Below are 19,893 nucleotides of genomic sequence, written 5' to 3' on the forward strand. Positions count from 1 at the left end.
TCAGGCTGAACCTGTGGGGTCGAGTCCCTGCTGAGCTCCGGGCAAGTCCCTGATGAGGGGGTTCTGGTAGAGCCCTTTGCTCTATCTCCTTGGTGTTAGAATCAGCTTGTTAGTGTCCTCAAGGCATATGTAAGAGTATTTATTGAGATGGCCTCAACTTGACAGATGAATTTTGGAGAAGAAGGACTTACTTATGACACTTAGTGGCCTTCTGCCCCATTGGACCTGGTGTCTGAGGTCCATGCAGGTCACTGTATGTGTCCCTTTGCCCTACTGGACATGGTGTCCCTCTTGTCTACCTTAGACGCTTGCAATACATGAAGCTCTTCTTGCTCCAGCTCCTCAGTAGCCGTTGGTCTTTTTAGCCTTCACAGGGGTAGCTGTTCCAGGTTGTGTGTAATAATAGTATGTCATTGTGGCTTGACTTGTCCTGCCCAAATAATTAAGGGCATTGCATACCATGCACATGCTTATTTAATATTTGGCTATAGACTTCTGTGAGGTATCTGTGAACATATGTTAGTCATTTTTTATTGGATTCCTTCTTTTCTTCTAGTTGATGTGTAAGAGTTCTTAATGCATTTACGTGACTCCATTGTCAGATATGAATGCCTCAGATATCTGTTCCCAGTCTGTATGTGAAGACTTACACCCTTTTTAATGTTGTCTTTTTATAAACAGATTTCTTCATTTTATTATCATTCTTTTAGGTAGTGCTATTTTTTTTTTTCCTAGAAAATCTTTGCTTACATGAAGGTCATAGACATGTACCTTGTGTTCTCGTTGAAGAATAGTTACTTTAGTTTTTCCATGTAGGTCTTGTGAGCTATCCTGAATTAATTTTTGTGTGCAGCCCTGTGTGTTACATGTTAGTTCCTCAGTGTTCACTAGGGAGTGCGCCTCAGAATATCTGTCATTTTGTCATCTGATTCTTTTTTTGGTTTTTCAAGGTAGGGTCTCATTCTAGCCCAGGCTGACCTGGAATTCACTATGGGGTCTCAGGGTGGCCTTGAACGCATGGCAATCCTCCCACCTCTGCCTCCCGAGTGCTGGGATTCAAGTGTGAGCCACCACGCCTGGCTGTCATCTGATTCTTAATAACTGATTATTAATATTTTGTCCTAATTAGGTGATAGAGTATAACACAATTTCCATCCTCCCTTTGGGGTTTTAGAAAGCAGTGTGTACAGCATAAGTTGCTGCAGTTTCCCCTTCCCTCCCGCTCACATGTTGATGACCTGTCTGTCCCACGCACCCCCTGCGCTTGCTGTTGCCTGTGGAGAATTCTCTCCCTGCAACCCGCGTCCTGCACCACTGCCCTGGCTGCTCCATGCTGCTGACCCACGTCATGCTGCCCAGAATGGCAGCTGTGGCTCCATGCACCAGGGGCCCTGGAGACGTGGGTGGCGTATCTGAACATCTGAAGGCTTGATGATTGATTTTTGTTTACGTTAAATAAATTTCTCTGGTGGCTACTATATTAGATAGCACAATTCTAGTGGGAGAGACTAGCAATTTCACAAATAACTGAAGAATTATCACTTCACTAAATATGAGCTATGAAGCGTGTACAACATTGTGGGCATATTATGAAGAGTTGGCTTAGTTTAAAGGGTGAGGGAAGGCTTTCTGCAGGATTTGCTAGGATTTTTAGAATGAGCAGGACTTTCATAGGTGAAAGAGGATAAGTAAACAGTTTTCCTTGACTGTGAGAGAAAAAAACCTTTAGAAGAGAGAGAGAAAGAGGGGCCACCGAGACAGAAAATTACCTCTTAAGGGACTTAAGGCTTCAGGTATGAAAACTAATTTGTGGGGAAGAAAGATTTTGTGTGACAGTTGGATGAATTTTTTGTCTTGATAATTTTTAAAATCAATGTTTTGCCTTTGGGCTGTCAGCCCTGAGCCTCCTGGCTATTTAATGAAGACACAATGCCTTTCCCATCTTCTCTGATGCCTGCGCGGTGCCGCAGGACCACCGTGCCCAACACACACAGCATTTAGATTTCCTCTGAATCTCAGGCTTCCAAGGAAGAAAAGTACATGTTGTTTTCTGGCCTGGGACACACCGTTTCTCCCTGTGTCATCGTATGAAAGAGGCATTCTGCTTTAATCCCAAACTGACAGCTCTGACTCTGGTTTTGTTTCTGATTTTTATCCTAAAGTAACATATGCTAATTGAGCTGTTTCCTTTGAGAATTGATGTTCATTTATTTGCGTTCTCTTTTAGCAGAAATGGAGTTATGCATGTAAACACACATAAAAGATAAGAAATCTAATGAAATCTGAGTGGAAACATAAGGAGCAGAGTGTCAGCCCTGCTGCTACTCAGTGACATTGACTGAATGCCCAAGGTTAGAGGGGCACGATTGCTGCCTTTGACTGGTATTCCTTCCAGAAAAGATCTTTGTGTAAATCTGGAATCTGTGCCCAGAATTTCATGCCTTTCAGTTCTGCCCTCTCCCACTCTCCTCCCGTGCTCTTGGAGCCAGCCTGGCTGGGGTGATGTGGATGCTGGGCAGAGGAGGGTGGGGTACCGTTACTACTGGGATGAGGCAGGAGAAGAGGGTGCAGGCAGTTTAGCTACCTTTAGTGGGAGCCTGGTTAGATCAGCTCCTCCTCTGTCCCACTGTCTCCCAAGAACTTGGTCAAGAAGTTACCTACCCACTGGTCGGCCAGTTCAAGTGACAAGGAACTCACCACTTCCAACATCTTAAATTTTTTTTTTTTTTTGTTTATTAGAGAGAGAGAGAATGGGTACACTGGCTTTCTGCCACTGCAGCGGGTATCTAGACACATGAGCCACCTTGTGTTTCTGGCTTTGTTGTGGGTACTGCAGAACTGAACCCGAGCCAGCAGGCTCTGCAGGCAAGCACCTTTAATCACTGAGCAATCTCTCCAGCCACTCTTCCAAAAGAAGTTATTAGCAGTTAAAAACATCTTCATCTAAAAGCCTCGAAATAACCCATTTCTTCCATTATCCTGGAAAGAAGACCACTTAGTCATCCACACATGACCTGCCACTCATCCCTCCCATTGGCACCTTTTTTTTGTGCAAGTGTGCAGTTCTGGGTTGCTACGTCACATGGCTCCAGGGAACGTCTGGCAAAGATAACACAGGATGCATGACCCAAGCCACCTGTGTGTTGACAACGTTGCTCATCACACAAAGCTCAGAAGTGACATTCGCTAGGTACTGGGTGCGGTGACAGACTGTCACTGTTCAGATAGAGGCTTTTAGCGTAGGGTCCTGGTCTGGTAAGACAGCAGTGCCGGGCGCAGTCATAAGCATCCAGGTCGTGCTGAGCCTCCTGTCTATCAAGTGGGCTTGGAAAGGTCCCACTCCTTTTAAAAAAATATATCATCTGATATTCTGTTTGTGTGTGTAAAGAATGTCGGGTGTCCCCTTATTACTCATGCACACATTCTTTCCTTGAGAGAAGTTCCCTCCTTCAGATGAGCTGCTGCCTCTCAGTGAGCCCCAGAAATTTCCTGGTCTTTGGTGGTACAGATGTGCAGGGCCATGCCCAGGATTTTATGTGGGCTCTGGGGAGTCAAGCTTGGCAGTCTGTGGCCAGAGAGGCCCTTATGCTTAAGCAGCAAGCATGTTAACCATTTAAAACTTTTATGTTCAAACATCTCTTTTTTTAATTTAACATTTTCCATGATTATAAAAAGTATCCCATGGTAATACCCTCTCCCTCCACTTCCCCCTTTGAAATTCCATTCTCCATCATATCCCCTCCCCATCTCAATCAGTCTCTCTTTTATTTTGATGTCATGATCTTTTCCTCCTCTTATGATGGTCTTGTGTAGGTAGTGTCAGGCACTGTGAAGTCATGGATATCCAGGCCATTTTATGTCTGGAGGGAGCACGTTGTAAGGAGTCCTACCCTTTCTTCGGCTCTTACATTCTTTCTGCCAACTCTTTCGCATTAGACCCTGAGCCTTGGAAGGTGTGATCGAGATGTTACTTAGTACTCCAGTCACTTCTTTCCAGCATTATGATACCTTCTGAGTCATCTCAAAGTCACTGCCATCTGAAAAGAGAAGATTCTGTACCCAAAGTGAGAATAGTGTTAATATAAGGGTATAAATATTAAGAGAAGTGCTTACTGGGCAGTTTGATAAGCATAGTATATACATTTATCCAGACATCAGCAGATGCTACACCCCTAGGGCTCATGACTATCCCTGTTTTAAGTTTTCAGTATCAGGGATGTGTTTTCCCCCATGGAGCGGGCCTCCAGTCCAATTGGAGGTCAGTTGGTTTCCACCATGACAGATGTGCCACTTGCACCCATTGGCTCATTTGGCCTGGCTGGCCAATTATAAGGCTTTCAGTGTCCAGTGTTGAGTATCTTCACTGGTGGTATCTCTTTCTCCCATTGAACTACATGCAGAATGGCTTCTTCCATCTTTCTGTCAGCTGGTCTACATGGAGGAGGTTATTGGTTCAGTTCGAGCAGGGTTTCTCAGTGGCCTTGCAGCCCAAGTATGTGGAGTCTTCAGCAATAGGGTCTTACCATCTATTCCTGGTGGGAAACCAAGGGCCTTGGCAACTTATTACTGGTGTATGATATTAACTATTAACAATAATGAATTTCATGATTCTGTTTCCATACATGTGTACAGTGGACTTGGGGCATATTTACCCCATTACCTGCTCTTTTGCTTACTTTCTCTGGTTCTCATGTTTTCAAATTGTTCCCCTTCCACTTGGAAGATTCTGCTTCCCTTGAAGGAGTGTTAGAAGAGAAGCTGCACTTTCTGTGGACACAAACTTCAGGGCCCTGTGCCTGAAGTCACAGATGTGCCCCTGGCCCTCTGCTGAGTCCTCAGTGACTTAGTTCCACCTACCTGTTCATAATCTTTAGAGGAGGAAAAAACACAGGTCTTTGAAAACCATTCTTTTGCCAGCAGGACTATGTAGCGATGCATAAATGTCACTCTCCCATGTGGCCAGTGACTCAGCTGCCATTGCTGTCCAGCAGAAGTGACCATGATGAACAAAGGGCTTCATATGTGATCCTACCAGAAATGGCCCTTGGAGTACATCTCCCCTGGGTTTTCTCAGAGACCACGGGTAGTACTATGGATGGTCTCCTTTCCCAGTCAGTGGGGAGGTGAACTGAGTGTGCATGGCCCAGGGCAGTGTTCCTTTGTGACTCTTGGCCATTTGGAATGCCAGAAGGAGATCCCATGCTCAGCTCTAGGGCTGCAACTTTAAAATGTCTGCTGAAGTGAAGTTGCCTTGTACATCGTTGAGGTCAAGGGGGTGCTCGTCACTCTGTAGACATGCCGAGGCAGTCCAAGCACTGTATTCAGAGGTGCGTCCCTCCTACTTCCTGTGGTCATGTCTTGGCACCCCTAACCTTCCTTTTTCCCATCCCCCAAGTGTGTAATGTAGCAGTTCCTGGTGAGGATGTGTTGTAGATGAGGGCTGTCAGTTTTTGTCATTGTCGTCTTAGAAAACAGTTCTGTGAGCTTCCATTTTCTCGAATACCTTGCAGATGAGCTTGCACCACCCAGTGGCTTCCCTTGTGCTGGCGAAGCTAGCTGTGGTCTGCTTGTCCATGTGGACAGTTTTCTTTGCCCTCACCTTCTTTTCTCCCTGAAATGTGTTCGTACTGTAAGACACCTGTACCACCTTTTACTTTAAAAACAAAAAACCAATCTTTGTTGGGGAAGAATTCCCATACCATAAAGTTAGCAGTTCCTCCTATCCTCACAGCTATAAGCCTAGAGTAGGCTGTGAGCTCCGAAGTGCTTCTTGGGTTCAGGGGACCTGAGAAGCCCTCCCATCTGGTGCCATTTCAGAGAGCACCCAGCGGAGGTGTGGGCAGTGCCAGGGCCAGGCCGCTTGTAGAAGTGGAGAGGCTACTGTTCCTGTTGGAGCTGCTTTTTGTATTTTCCTAAACATATTCCAGAGCTTCTGAATGGATGAGCATGCAGCTTTTCTATGGGAACTGAGGATGAGTGTTGGCTAATTTTCTTAGCTAACTGCTTGGCTTTTCTTGAGACTATTTTATGATGACCAGATGGGCTTTTTTTTTTTTTTTTTTTTTTTTTTTTTTTTTTTTTTTTTTGGCATCCATGGCTTTTATGAATAGATGAGAATGCATCTTTGAATTCCACTCTACCTGGAGTGGTGGAAGCTGACAAGCTCCCCTGGAGAGATTGTTGCTTTAAAAAAAAAATTTGTACATGTATTTTATTCTAGCTTCTTTTAGGCACCTGCCCCCCAAAAGAAAAATATATATCTAGCCCTTCATTATTGTATTTTTTGGAAGTGTCCAAAAAAGGACATTTTCCTTGAATAGACCCTGTCAGTGGGGTTGGCCAGTAAGCCATTTGGGGACCGGTTCCTTATTGTAAGTTTTGTGGGAGGCTGTATGTACAGCTTTGGCCCCGTGAGGCGCGATGGGACACGAGGGTGGGCGAGATGTCATAGCGGCACAGTGTCACCCTAGCCAGGCTGGGCTGTGGCACATCTGGTGGTCCAGAGCTCTGGTTTCGTCTGTGCTGCCAATGGACTGCGTAATACAGGACAAGTCGCTCAGCTTCCTCGTGTGTAGAACTGATGTGGCAATGCCTGCTTGATGGCAGTGAGGTATGAGTTAGATGACACGCACTGTGTCCAGTGCTAACCCAGGAACCTCAGATCCCTTCAGGGAGTCAGCTGGCATCCTCCAGAGACAGAGACACGTACAGAGGCACGAGGGATTGGTGAGGGAACCTGGCGCAGTGTTTATGGAGGTCAAGATGTCTCACAGCAGGCTGCCTGCAAGCTGGAGACCCTGAAGGCATGACTCACCCTGAGAATCCCGAGGGCCCCTGGTGTAGATCCCGGAGAACCTGGGGTTCTGAAGTCCAAGGACAGGAAAGCAACCTGGCTCAGAGAGCCTGCAAATAATGCTTCTCTGCCTGTTCTCTGCCCGGCCCCCTCGGGTTTGGCTGATTGGATGGTGTCTCCCCACACTGAGGGGGAGTCTGCCCCTGTCAGTTCACCAGCTCACACTCCAGTCTCCTCCAGACATAGCAGTACCTATAAAGAGCCTCTTGCCAGTTTCCTGTGTATTCCTTAATCCAATTAAGTCACCCTTGCTGGTATAGGGTCTTTTATTGTGACTCCTTTTTCTTTCCCCTGCACCTATGTGCTTTCAGCTGACATTTCCTGAATGTCATTTTGATTGTGGCACTCTGGCTGAGTTCAAGAGGAGCATGAATTCAGCATACCAAATTGTATTTCTGAACTGCCCACAGAGCTGCTCTTAACAGAAAGCTTGAACACTGTCAATGGTACTGATAAAATTTTCTCCGCAAGATTTTAGTCACCATCATCTCCACACACAAACTGGTCTTATAAACCCTCTGTCCTAACAACCACCACATACCCCAGTACCTGCTTGTAACTTCTTTTCTTCTCTTCCTACTAACTGTCAGGCCAGCCAGTTCTTCATCCTACTTGTGATGGCCTGAGTTGGCAGAAACATGGGCAGGATGCTTGATCCCCCCTTACCCCCCAGCCAGGTAAGAGGGTTTTTCCCTAGGTGCTCCCAGACATCTTTCCAGTGTGGGTATCCCCGTCTGCTCCGTGTGTGATGTAGGCACTGCTTGCCTGTTCTGCTGTCACATGGGTTAGAGAATAGCTCTTCAGTCTGAGAGGAAGCTGTAGAATGAATCTCTAGCTAATTTTCCAAGTTTGAAGATTATCAGTACTTGAGAGATCTTTGAAATTTTAAGGCACCCCCAGAGAAGGTATATTTCACACTTAAATTTAACTTTTTCTTTTTTCGCAAAGTGTAAAACCCTTCTACACCCTTCCACATCCAAGACCCTACAGATGTGTATTCTCCAAAGGTATTTTACAGTACTTAAGTTTAGCTGATTGGTTGGGGTCTCCCATGCTCAGCCTCTGCCTGGGAACAGGGGAGCAAGTGATGGGTACAGTCAGTCTTAAGATAGAGAAGTTGCTGGCAGTCAGTTAGTGAAACTACCTGAGGCATTGTGGAAGATGCAGGGCTTGAAACAAAACAATGACTTTTGGTGATTAGGTGTGCAGAGATGGTTGTCCCAAAACTGAAAACACGTGGGACACAGAATGTACTTTGGCAGGATTGTGTGATCCAGCTACCATGGCTGTCCTGATTCAAAGCCAGCCTCCAGCACCTGGGGTAACCCTTTGTTTTGTGTGCTGTCCTTTGGCGTCCCAACCCAGCTTCTGGATCTTCCATTCTCCACAGATGTCAGTTTTCCCTTTACCTGGTTGCGTGAATGTGCCAGCAGCTCTGCTCGGGTCTTCAGAACTCTTGACGCCTCTCCTCTAAGCTGCAGGAGCCAATCAGGAAGCTCACGCGAGGGTCATGCCACCCGGTGTTCTTGTGTTGTGCCCTCACCGCCCGTTTAGCTCTCTGGTGCCCAAGCAGAGTTTGGAACGACTTTGCACGTGTCCCCACCATTTCCTGTAGCTGAGGCAGCCCATGTCACCCAGCCTCTTGTTACAAAGACAAGAATCTCCTGAAGCTTGAGCAGCCTGTGGGTCATCAAATGCTCTGTCTGGGGACCACAACCCTGAATTTAGGGAAGGCTAACCTTTGGAAGTGGGCAAAGTGCTTCTAGAAGCAGAGCTAACTCCCAGCATACCCAGTTAGTTGCCTCTAGCAGCAGCCTGAGGAAAACAGAGACTGAAGAGGAGTTCAGTTTACACCATTAGTAAACCCACTGCTTCTGCTGTCGCTGCTGCTCTGATTTTACCATGACTGCTGCTTCCTCCGCATACCTATGCTCTCTGGCATTTTTATTAAACAGCCCCAGCCCAGTGATATGTGAACATTTAGCAATTGTATGAACAAAGTGTAAGGAACTCTCAAATTTGAATAATTTATTTAGAATTATTTATTTATTTATTTTGACAGAGAAGGAGGGAGGGAAAGAGGAGAGAGAGAGAGAGAGAGAGAGAGAGAAGGGGGGGGGAGGAGAGAATGGCTGCACCAGGGTCTCCAGCCACTGAAAACAAACTGCAGACGCATGTGCCCCCTTGTGAATCTGGCTAACGTGGGTCCCGAGGAATCAAACCTGGGTCCTTTGGCTTTGCAGGCAAATGCTTTAACCACTAAGCCATCTTTCCAGCTCATTGAATTTGGATAATTCTTTACATTTGTTAAAGAAGGGCTTTGGGGGTATGACCTGCTGGACTCTGCTGACACAGAACATGCACACACTGTGATCACAGATGCAATCCCATTAAGCCCACCTGTTTATTCCACGGATCTGTGGGTCCATAGTTACTGACCTCGTCATCAAGGCTATGTGTGTATGATTGCTGTGAGCTGAGAGTCCAGTCAGGCTGCTGTGGAAATTGGGCAAAGACCATCAGCATCTCTAGTTACTGCTTGTCAGTATTGGTCATCTGTGCTGGTCAGGCCCAAGGTCCACCAAGGCAGAGGAAGCCTAGTCAACAGTGCTTTAAGCATGTGGGTTTCCAGTTATTAGATTAAAAGTTACAAGTAAGGAATTTAGCTTCTCACAACAGTAATTTCAGAAAGTTATTTGTAAGGTCCATCGTCCAAAATATTCTTATTTGCAAGCAGAGAGAAAGAGAGAGAGAGAGAGAGAGAGAGAGAGAGAGAGACAGAGACAGAGAAAGAGAAAAGAAATGGGAGTGGGTGCGCCCGGACCTCTTGTCAATGCAAACAGACTCCAAACACATGCGCCACTTTGTGCTGTTGGCTTTATATGCACACTGGGGAATGGAGCCCAGCCGTTAGGCTATGCAAGTAAGCACCTTCAGCCACTGAGTCATCTCTCCAACTCTGTCCTCATATTTCATTATCATAGTTCACTCTTGCAGTTTGTTCTGAGAGTTCATTCCCATAACCAAATAGGCCTCTGCTGCCTGCACTGAGTGTTTGAACAAAGCCTGTTTAACATGGGCAGAAATGAACTTGGCCTTACACTTTAGTTACACTGCACACCTAAGTAATCCACTGGCCTTTCTAAAGGAAACATCAGTTTGTAATTTTTCTCACAGATGCACAATTCTTGATTCCTGCATGTCGAGTAGTAGGTGATGAGCTTTTCATGTAGACTCTCTTTAAACTCATTTAAGGTAAGATAGCATTAGAAGATTTGAAGGTACTGAAAAGAAGTTATTTTGTTCTTTTTTTAACCTCAGTTAAATATTGTTTGACATCCTGAAAATTGAATTACATAAGGGAACATACCTTAGCAAATTTTTTTTTTTTTTTTTGTCTTTTGGTTTTTTGAGGTAGGGTCTCACTCTAGCTCAGGCTGACCTGGAACTCACTATGTAGTCTCAGGGAGGCCTCGAACTCATGATGATCCTCCTACTTCTGCCTCCTGAATGCTGGGATTAAATGCCTGCACTGCTATGCCCAGTAGCAAATAGTTTTTAAGAGAATTTTTTTTTTCTTTTTCCTTCCTTGTTGTTGCAGTCACCTTCTAGTTGCTGGCACAAAGCATCGGCCAAAAGCAGCTTGTGGGAGGAAAGGGTTTATTTTGGCTTGTATACTTGAGGGGAAACTCCACGATGGCAAGGGAAACTGTGCCATGAGCAGAGACTGTGCATCACCTCCTGGCCAACATCAGGTGGACAACAGCAGTGTGACAGTGTGCCAATACCGGCAAGGGGAAGCTGGCTATAATCCCAACAACACATCTCCTCCAGGAGGCCCCAATTCCCAAATTGCCACCAGCTGGGGACCTAGCATATAGAACACATGACTTTATGAAAGACACATGAATCAAATCATTACTTGTTTACAATCATGAACCATTTCTAATTATAAACATCGGGAGTGTTGTTTTAGGCTTAAGGCTTTGGGTGTATGTGATTGGGAGTTTAGAATATCTCTTTTGTGTCAAAAGTAAATGTTCTTCATGTCACAAATTCACTTTCTTTTTAAAACCTTTTTTCTTTTTGGTTTTTCAAGGTAGGGTCTCACTCTAGCTCAGGCTGACTTGGAATTTACTTCGTAGTCTCAGGGTGGCCTCGAACACTTGGTGATCCTCCTACTTCTGTCTGTCAAGTACTGGGATTAAAGGTGTACACCACCATGCCCGGCTCCTAAAAACCTTTTTATTGGTAGTTTTTGTACATGAATATCATGTATTTCGGTCATAATCCTCTCCTGTTACCTTCTTCCACCCCCACTCCTCTACCCCTTTCCGTTCAGCCCCTTTTTCCTTTGAACCAGTCCCTCTTCTGTTTTCTTCATCCGTATTGAATCGTTGATGAGCTTAGCTTGTGCAGCTACTATGGACGTAATGCTAGTCACTGTGAAGCTATAATTGCAACTGTCTTTCCTATCTGAAGGGTAGTGTGCCAGCATATTCCTCCCCCAACTTCTGGCTTGTACATTCTTTTTAAAAGTTTAATTAATTAATCTGTTTGAATGAGAGAGAGAGAGAGAGAGAGAGAGAGAATATGAGCACATCAGGGCCTCTAGCCACTGTGAATGCACTCCAGTTGCATGCACCACCTTGTGCATCTGGCTTACAGGGGTACTGGGGAATTGAACCTAGGTCTCTAGATTTTGCAGGGAAGCATCTTAACTGCTAAGCTATGTCTCCTCCAGCCCCTGGCTTGTATAGTCTTTATGTGCCTTCTTCCACAATATTATCTAAGCCTTGAAAGGCACTGACTGCTCTCCAGCCACTTATTTTCAGCACTTTGATGAAGTCTCTCTGGTAGTCACTGCCTCTATAAAAGGAAGCTTGCTCCAGGTCAGCCTGGGCTAGAGTGAGACCATACCTCAAAAAAAAAAAAAAAAAAAAAAAAAAAGGAAGCTTGCCCGCAAAGCCTAAGGACCTGGTTTTGATTCCCTAGTACTGATATAAAGCCAGTTGCACAAGGTGGCACCTGTGTCTAGAGTTTGGTTGCAGTGGCTTAAGGCTGTGGTGTACCTTATATGTCTCTCTCTCTCTCTGTGCATCTCATAAATAAGTAAAATAAAAAAACATTAGAACAAAAAACGGAAGCCTCTCTGTCGGGAGTGAAAGCAGCACTAATCTATGGATCTACATATAATATAAATATTTAGAGGGCAATTTGATGGGTACATCACATCCATTTAGTTAAAAAATAGTAGAAGCATGGGCTGGAGAGATGGCTTAGCGGTTAAGCGCTTGCCTGTGAAGCCTAAGGACCCCAGTTCAAGGCTCGGTTCCCCAGGTCCTACGTTAGCCAGATGCACAAGGGGGCGCATGCATCTGGAGTTCGTTTGCAGAGGCTGGAAGCCCTGGCGCACCCATTCTCTCTCTCTTCCTCTATCTGTCTTTCTCTCTGTGTCTGTCGCTCTCAAATAAATAAATAAAAAATTAAAAAAAATAGTAGAAGCTGCTGGGCATGGTGGTGCACACCTTTAATCTCAGCACTCGGGAGGCAGAGGTAGGAGGATTGCTGTGAGTTCAAGGCCACTCTGAGACTACATAGAATTCCCGGTCAGCCTGGGTTAGAGTGAGACCCTACCTCGAAAAACAAAACAAACAAACAAAAAACAGTAGATGCTCACCTATCTCCTCTCCTGCAGGGCTATCACCTTTCTGGCTATAGGCTTTTGACTAGGCTTTCAGTACTAAATATGAATTTCCTCTCATGGAGCAGGCCTCAGATCCAATCAGGTAGCAGTTGATTACCCCCACAAGAGTCATGCCACGGTTGTACCAGTGAGTCCACCTTGCCTGGCTGGTTGGTTGTGTACGGGTTAGACTGTTGATGACCTCCCTGCCACCACCAGCCTGCATGACCCTTCCCAGCTCCGTGTCAGCTGGCCCGTTCCAGCTGAGTTGTAGCTTGATTTCTCAGTGTCCTACAACTGATGTATCTTCATCAATAGGGTCTTAATTGTCTTGTTGTCTGGTTCTGGTGGGAAATAAGAACCTTGGCAATAGCCTGGATTGCTTTGGTGGCCTTAGGGGGTCTCCCTGACCAGCCACTCACTGGGGGAGTATTCCTGGCATTGGAGTTTTCCTTCAACAACCTGTGGCTTCAGAGAGCAGCATTAAGCACTTCCTCAGAAAGTGTCTTCCTAAAATTGTTTTTTCTTAAAAATTATATATATATATATATTGCCATGAGTTTGAGACCACCTTGAGACTACATGTTCAGCCTGGGCTAGAGTAAGAACCTACCTCAAAAAACCAAAAAAAAAAAATTTATGTATTTTATAATATATATTTATATATACATGTACATATACATACATATAAATATATTTACAATATATTTACATATACACACACACATATTTTTTTTCAAGGCAGGGTCTCACTCTAGCCCAGGGTGACCTGGAATTTTCAGAATGGCCTCAAACTCATGACATTCCTCCCACCTCTTCCTTGCAGTCATGCCCATTCTCATTGGATTTTTGTTGTTGTCATTTGTTTTTTGGAGATAAGGTCTCACTCTAGCTCCAGCTGACCTGAAATTCACTGTGTAGTCTCAGGGTGGCCTCGAACACATGGTTATCCTCCTATCTCTGCTTCCCGAGTGCAGGGATTAAAGGCATGCACCACCACGCCTGCCTTCATTTGATATTTTTTGTTGATAGCTTTTCTGTCTGGAGTAAGATGGAATCTCAAAGTAGTTGTAGTTTGTATTTTTTCTAATGGCTAAAGATTTTGAACACTTAAAAAAGTTTTTTTTTTCTTGTTTTGTTTTGTTTTTTTGAGGTAGGGTCTCAGTGTAGCTAAGGCTGACCTGGAATTCACTATGTAGTCTCAGGGTGGCCTCGAACTCACGGTGATCCTCCTACCTCTACCTCCCAAGTGCTGGGATTAAAGGCGTGTGCCACCACGCCCGGCCAATTAAAAGTTTTTATTGGCCATTGTTTTTCTTCTTTTGAGAAGTACCTGTTCAGTTCCATAGTCATTTAAAAAAATATTTATTTATTTGAGTGAGAAAGAGAGAAATAGGCAGGTAGAGAGAGAGAGTGCACACACAAGAGAAAGGGGGGATCAGAGAATATGGGTGTGCCAGGGCTTCCAGCTGCTGCAAAGGAACTCCAGATGTGTGCACCCCCTTATGCATCTGGCTTAATTGGGTGCTGGGGAATCAAACCTGAGTCATTTGGCTTTGCAGGCAAGTGCCACAACTGCTAAGCCATTTCTCTAGCTTTCTTTCTTTCTTTCTTTCTTTTTGTAAGTCAGGTTAATTGATTTTCTTTTGTTTTGAGGTAGGGTCTTGCTGTAGCCCAGGCTTACCTGGAATACTATGTCTTCTCAGGCTAGCCTCAAATTCACAGAGATCCTCTTACCTCTGCCTCCTGAGTGCTGGGATTAAAGGCATGTGCCACCACGGTTGGTAATAATTGTTCTTAGGTTTTTCTTTTCTTTTCTTTTTTGAGGAAGGGTCTCACTTTAGCCTAGGCTGACTTTGAACTCACAGCAGTCTTCCTACCTCTACCTCTCAAGTGCTGGGATTAAAAGTGTGTCCGCATGCCCATGGTTGATGTGTTTTGGTTTTTTTTGTTTTGCTTTCTGAGTTCTTTGTATATTCTAGATACTAATCCTCTGTCAGATGCTTGAATGGGTTGGTAGTTTCTTTAGCTGTTTACTTTCATGAGATCTTACTGGTGATTGTTTGCTGTATTTCCTGGGCCATGAGGGTCCTATTTAGAAAGCCCTTTTCTACACCTGTATCTTGGAGTGTTCGCCCTGCTTTGTCCTCTAGCTCAGAAACCACTTTCTTCATAAGGTACTTAGATGGGGCTGTTGGGGATATATCTCCATTTGAATTGTCTTCTTCTGCAAAGGGATATGAAGCTTCCAATGAAAGACATTTTAAGTATGAATTTTATATCCATCTCCAACCCATCTACTCATATGCTCAATCTTATACCCTCTCATTAGTTCTATATACCCGTTTTTATTGACTGACTCACCTACCCTCCATCCACCCATCCCCCATGCATGCACATGGCTGGAGCTGCCTGCTAAGGGGCCTCCCTGCCCTACAGGATGCTTAGGGCAGACCCTCCACGTTGTTTTCACACAGGATGGACGAGGGAGCATGGGGCCTGCAGTGCTCCTGCCCGGCCCTGATTTTTTTTTTAATTTTAATAAATGATCTCCTTCCCCTTTGTGCTGGTATCCGGTTCACAGGAAAACATCACCCTTGCTTATTTCTCCAGTTGTCCTTAGTTTCAGTTGGGCCCCTTTTGAGGTATGTTGGGACAGCTCTCTTCCTAGGATCTGCATCTATCTGGAAAAGAGAAGCAGATTCTCCAATGGAGAGTAAGTTAGCATCCGGAAAATTGAGATAACACTTACTTTTTTGATAGACAGTATGGTAGGTTTAGGCCCTCTTATACCCTGTGATTGATGGTAGCTTGATATTGTAGAGTGGGCTTGTGTTTGGGTATGTTCTGACTTGTTTCCCAGCTCCAGCTATGGGTCTAGTATCACTGAGTGGATCAGTTAGCCAAATCAAGAGCAGTTGATTCCTCACCATGGCTGTGTACCACTATTGCACTTGTGTGGGCATCACATCCGGTTATTTGTTGCTAATTAGGTTAAACAATGTGTTGCTTGGACAGATCTTGGTCATTTCCCCCAGTCGCCTATGTAGCGCCTTCTGGCGCTAGACACGCTGACTGTCTGGGGACTGACTCTCTCCTGGCTTCCAGCCATGTCATTCCATTTTACGCATCAGCTGCGTATGGAGTCTTCAGCAATAGGGTCTTTACCACTGGCCTTTGGTGGGTCATCAAGTACTCTGACAGAAGTCTGTCATTGTTTTGGGAAACCTTGTAGGTTTCTCTGATCAAAAGCTCATTGTGGATGGTAGGCCCAAGCTGGAAGTGGGGGTTACAGGTCAGTGTCCACTAAGAAATTGAGGAAAAAGATAACTAATATACAAGAGTTAGAGAGGAGAAAGACAGAGGGGAGAGGGGGAGAGGGAGGGAGGGAAGATGTAGAAGATTTAGGTCAGTCTTGGAAGGAGATCAACGCAGAGAAAAATCAACTCCTACCAAATCAGAGAGCCAGAGCCTCAGAGGCCCCCAACACCTCAGCACTGAAGCAGACCAAAAATGAACCCAACATGGCTCAGGGAAATCTTGCGGAAGAGGGGGCGGAAAGAATGTCAGAGTTACATGTTGGGTCATGATTTGCAGAGACATTTATCATACCAATAACTGGGGGCTAACTCCACAATGCACGACCCATTTTCATTAACAAGGAGGGTCTAATGGGATGGGGTAGATCACAGATCAGCCTAAATAACGGTACCAAACTGCCTGTATTTACTGAAAAGAAAACTAATAAATTAAATTAAAAAAAAACAGATGCAGAAGTGATATAAGATAAAACGAAATCACCTTTTTGAGTAAAATAATATGGTGTATGTCCATAATCTAATGAAATATAGTATTTTTAAAAATAATTTTGTTTATTTTTTATATTTGAGAGCAACAGACCAAGAGAGAAAGAGGCAGACAGAAAGAGTGAGAATAGGCGCGCCAGGGCCTCCAGCCACTGCAAACAAACTCCAGACACGCACACCCGCTTGTGCACCTGGCTAACATGGGTCCTGGGGAATCCAGCCTTGAACCGGGGTCCTTAGGCTTCACAGGCAAGAGCTTAACCACTAAGCTACCTCTCCAGCCCAAATATATTCTTTTTTAAAGAGAAGTTAAAGTTAATGTGCCATTTTTATACTTCTTTAGACCTTGACATATCTAGATTTCAAACATAACAATTTATTGTGATTTTTACACATTTTTTTTTCAGTTCGATTATAAAAACATTTCAGAAATAGGTTTTGGAAACCTATGTCACCTCAGTAGATCTGAGAATTTGTTGGCTATGCTTCCAATGGCAGAGAAAATTTGATGGAACCTTAGCAAAAAGCTTAGAGAAAGTCCCCTACTTCAATGGCAGATGTCCTTTCCAATGGGGTGATAGCATGATGAAGAATGCAAAATAGAAAAGCAAACATTGTCAAAAGTATATTTGGCAACCTCAGTTTTGTTGACTCAAGATTTTTGATATCCTCAAACATCAAAGTATAGTTTTATGTAACATATACTTTCTACAAAAGAAAATCAGGCTGGCTTGAATTCCAAGCTGAGGTAAGAGTATTGTCTGCAGTTCAAAACCAGCATGTAGCTGGTCTTACGGGCACATTTCTTTAATCCCAGCACTCAGGACTGAATACATTGCATTTTATATCATGAATTGTGATCAGTTTCTGGGGACCAGGGCAGAATGTGGGTGTTTGATTCAGGTGTCCCCCATAAACTTAGGTGTTTGGAATGCTAGGTTTCCAATTGATAGTGACTTGGGAACTAACACCTCCTGGAGATGGTGCATTGTTGGAGGTGGGTTTATGGATATATACCCAGTTTCTCCTCGCCAGTGTTTGAGACATTTTCCTGTTGCTATTGTCCACATGTTGGTAAGAAGATGATGCCCACCCTCTACTCATGACATTGATTTCTCCTGCCATCATGGAGCTTCCCCTCTAGTCTATAAGCAAAAATAAATCTTTCTTTTCTGACAAAAAAAAATTTTAATAAATGAGTACAGTTTAATGAACTTATTTTTAAAATTTTTATTAGCATTTTCCATGATTATAAAAAAATATCCCATGTTAATTCCCTCTCTCCCCCCCACACTTTCCCCTTTGAAATTCCATTCTCCATCATATTACCTCCCCATCACAATCATTGTACTTACATATATACAATATGAACCTATTAAGTACCCTCCTTCCTTCCTTTCTCTTCCCTTTATGTCTCCTTTTTAACTTACTGGCCTCTGCTACTAAGTATTTTCATTCTCACCTGGCCCTGATTTTGAGAAGCAGAACAAACCCCTTGTTACAAAAGAAGCCCCATGTGTGTCTTACTGTGGGCTTTGGTCTTCTTTCTAGATGGCATCAGCGTGAGCGGCTTTCCCCTGTCCAGTCCTTTCCGCCAAGTCGTCCGGCCCCGAGTGGAGAGCAGACCCACCAACCCCGCCGAGGGCAGCAAGACCGGGGACCCCAGCCACCTGAAGGTTAGTCCCTCTGCAGAGGGCCAGGCTCCCAGCGCCTCTCCTCCTTCTCAGAGGCCTTTCTCTGGGGTGTTTCTCGGAAGGGAGAGGAAGCGTGTGGTTGAAAATGGCCTCTCATGGTCGCTGTCTTGTGGAGTGTTCTGGAAAGGAGCCGAGAAGCGGCTTGAGTGCTTTGTGTTTTGGTGATGCAAACCTTTGTTTGCTTGTCACATGGAGGCTTGGCGTGGGGCAGGCAGGAGAGTGGTGGTATGTAAATCGCCTGCCTTTTCCCTCTCCTTTGAGAAATGTACTAAGTGCACAGTTATCCTCAGTGAGGATCTTCACCTCTTAATGTTTTCATACTCCTTTAGTAGCTCTTACAGGCACTGGTTTGCAAGCACACAGTAAGGGTAGGCTGTCTATACAAAGCTGGGGTGCTTGGGACTGGAGACATGGGGAGCAGAGCCTGCTGGCTTTAAGCAGAGTATAAACAGAAACTCAAGTGCCTCCCACATCCCGTTGGGGCAACGTGTGCAGTAGGGTGCTGCAGGGCTCAGAGCTGTGGCCGTGGTGCCGACATAGCCTACTCTCCGCGTGAGTGTGTGCCACGGCCGGTCTGTGAGTGCCATTTACAGTCCTTGTGCCAAAATGTTAGAGGGAATTAACTGTAGCCTGCCAGAGGAGGGCGGCCTGGATGTCCCGATGGGGCACAAGGAGCTGTGCTACCAGGTGCCTCTGCTTCTGTGCAGGGTGGAGGAGGGTGGCCAGGTCTTGGCATGGGAGTCAGCTGGGTTTACCTGCTGTGCCTGCCCTGGTGGGGGTGTGTGTGAATGAGGACGAGGAGCAGGGGAGCAGCTCCTGGCTCAGCTCCATCTCCCTTGTTCTCATAAAGCCTTAGTAGGTCTCTGCGAGTCTGGGCAGGCGTGACCATAGCTGACCGGGCATGGAGCTCAGCCGCCACGCTTGCCAGCAAGTGCTTTGACCTGCCCAGCCATCTCCCTAGGCTCTGTTGCCAGCTCCTCACTGTGCTGTTCTAGAATTCCCTTCTTCAGACCCTTGCTTTCCACTTCTCTCAAAGCTGGAGCCGTAATGTAAAATGGGCTTTGGAGAGGTGTTCCTTTGGGTTCGCTCCCATCTCAATTTCTTTCTTAAATGTTGGTAGAGTAGCAAGTTTGCTTCAAACATTCTGGTAACTTCCTGCATCTTTGCAAGCTTCATTGTGAAAGTAGGTGCAATTTTCTGTGCAGTTTCCAGTTGATCAGCATGTGTGTGTCACACAGGTGCCAAAATACTTGAACTCCTTGTAGACAAACTTTCTTTGTCACTTGCTCAGTGGTTGACTCCTCTTGTCCCTTTACAAGTGCAGGGACTTGCTGGCATGGTCACACTTGGGAAGTCAGGGGCAGAAGGGTGCCTGCACTTGTTGGCATGGCATTCTTGTGCGGTAGGAGGCCAGGACCTGAGTGGTCCTGTGGAAGAGTAACTTATCAAGAGTCCCTTCTTTGTACCCTTCCCCTCAGGTTCTGTCCCTCCCTTCTCACTTTCTGTGTCCATGGAGCTCACTGTCCGCCACATGCTGCTTTCTCCTGGAGCATGTCCTCGAGTTCAGAGACGATGCCTGTCCATCCCATGTCCATGGTTCCTGGGTACGGGGAGCCCGGCTTGGTTAGAGCTCTGTGTCCTCTGGCTGCAAGCCTGTGTTTGGATGGAGTCCCTTTCATGGCTGTGTTGGGTCTTCACTTAAGTGGCCTCTGCCTCCTAGGACCCACCCGCCACCTGCTTCTTCTGAATTCAAGCATAGCGTGTGGCCTGTATTCCCATCATGGGTCAGGGATGCCCAGCCAGAGTAGGGCACAAGATACAATTCAAGGACCACTCTTTGGTGTCCTGTGGCAG

General features: G+C 45.4%; 1 protein-coding gene across 2 annotated transcripts in view; it reads left to right on the forward strand.

Annotated features, from left to right (window-relative positions):
* Window positions 1–19,893, forward strand: part of Trappc9 (trafficking protein particle complex subunit 9) — a 562,289-nt gene that overhangs the window by 198,541 nt on the left and 343,855 nt on the right. For both annotated transcript variants that reach the window (XM_045143193.1, XM_045143194.1), the window contains one exon: window positions 17,897–18,021. In XM_045143193.1, coding sequence (XP_044999128.1) covers window positions 17,897–18,021 — 125 coding nt within the window. The remainder of the gene's footprint in view (window positions 1–17,896; window positions 18,022–19,893) is intronic.

Source organism: Jaculus jaculus, chromosome 2, assembly GCF_020740685.1.
Source record: "Jaculus jaculus isolate mJacJac1 chromosome 2, mJacJac1.mat.Y.cur, whole genome shotgun sequence".
NCBI lineage: Eukaryota > Metazoa > Chordata > Mammalia > Rodentia > Dipodidae > Jaculus > Jaculus jaculus.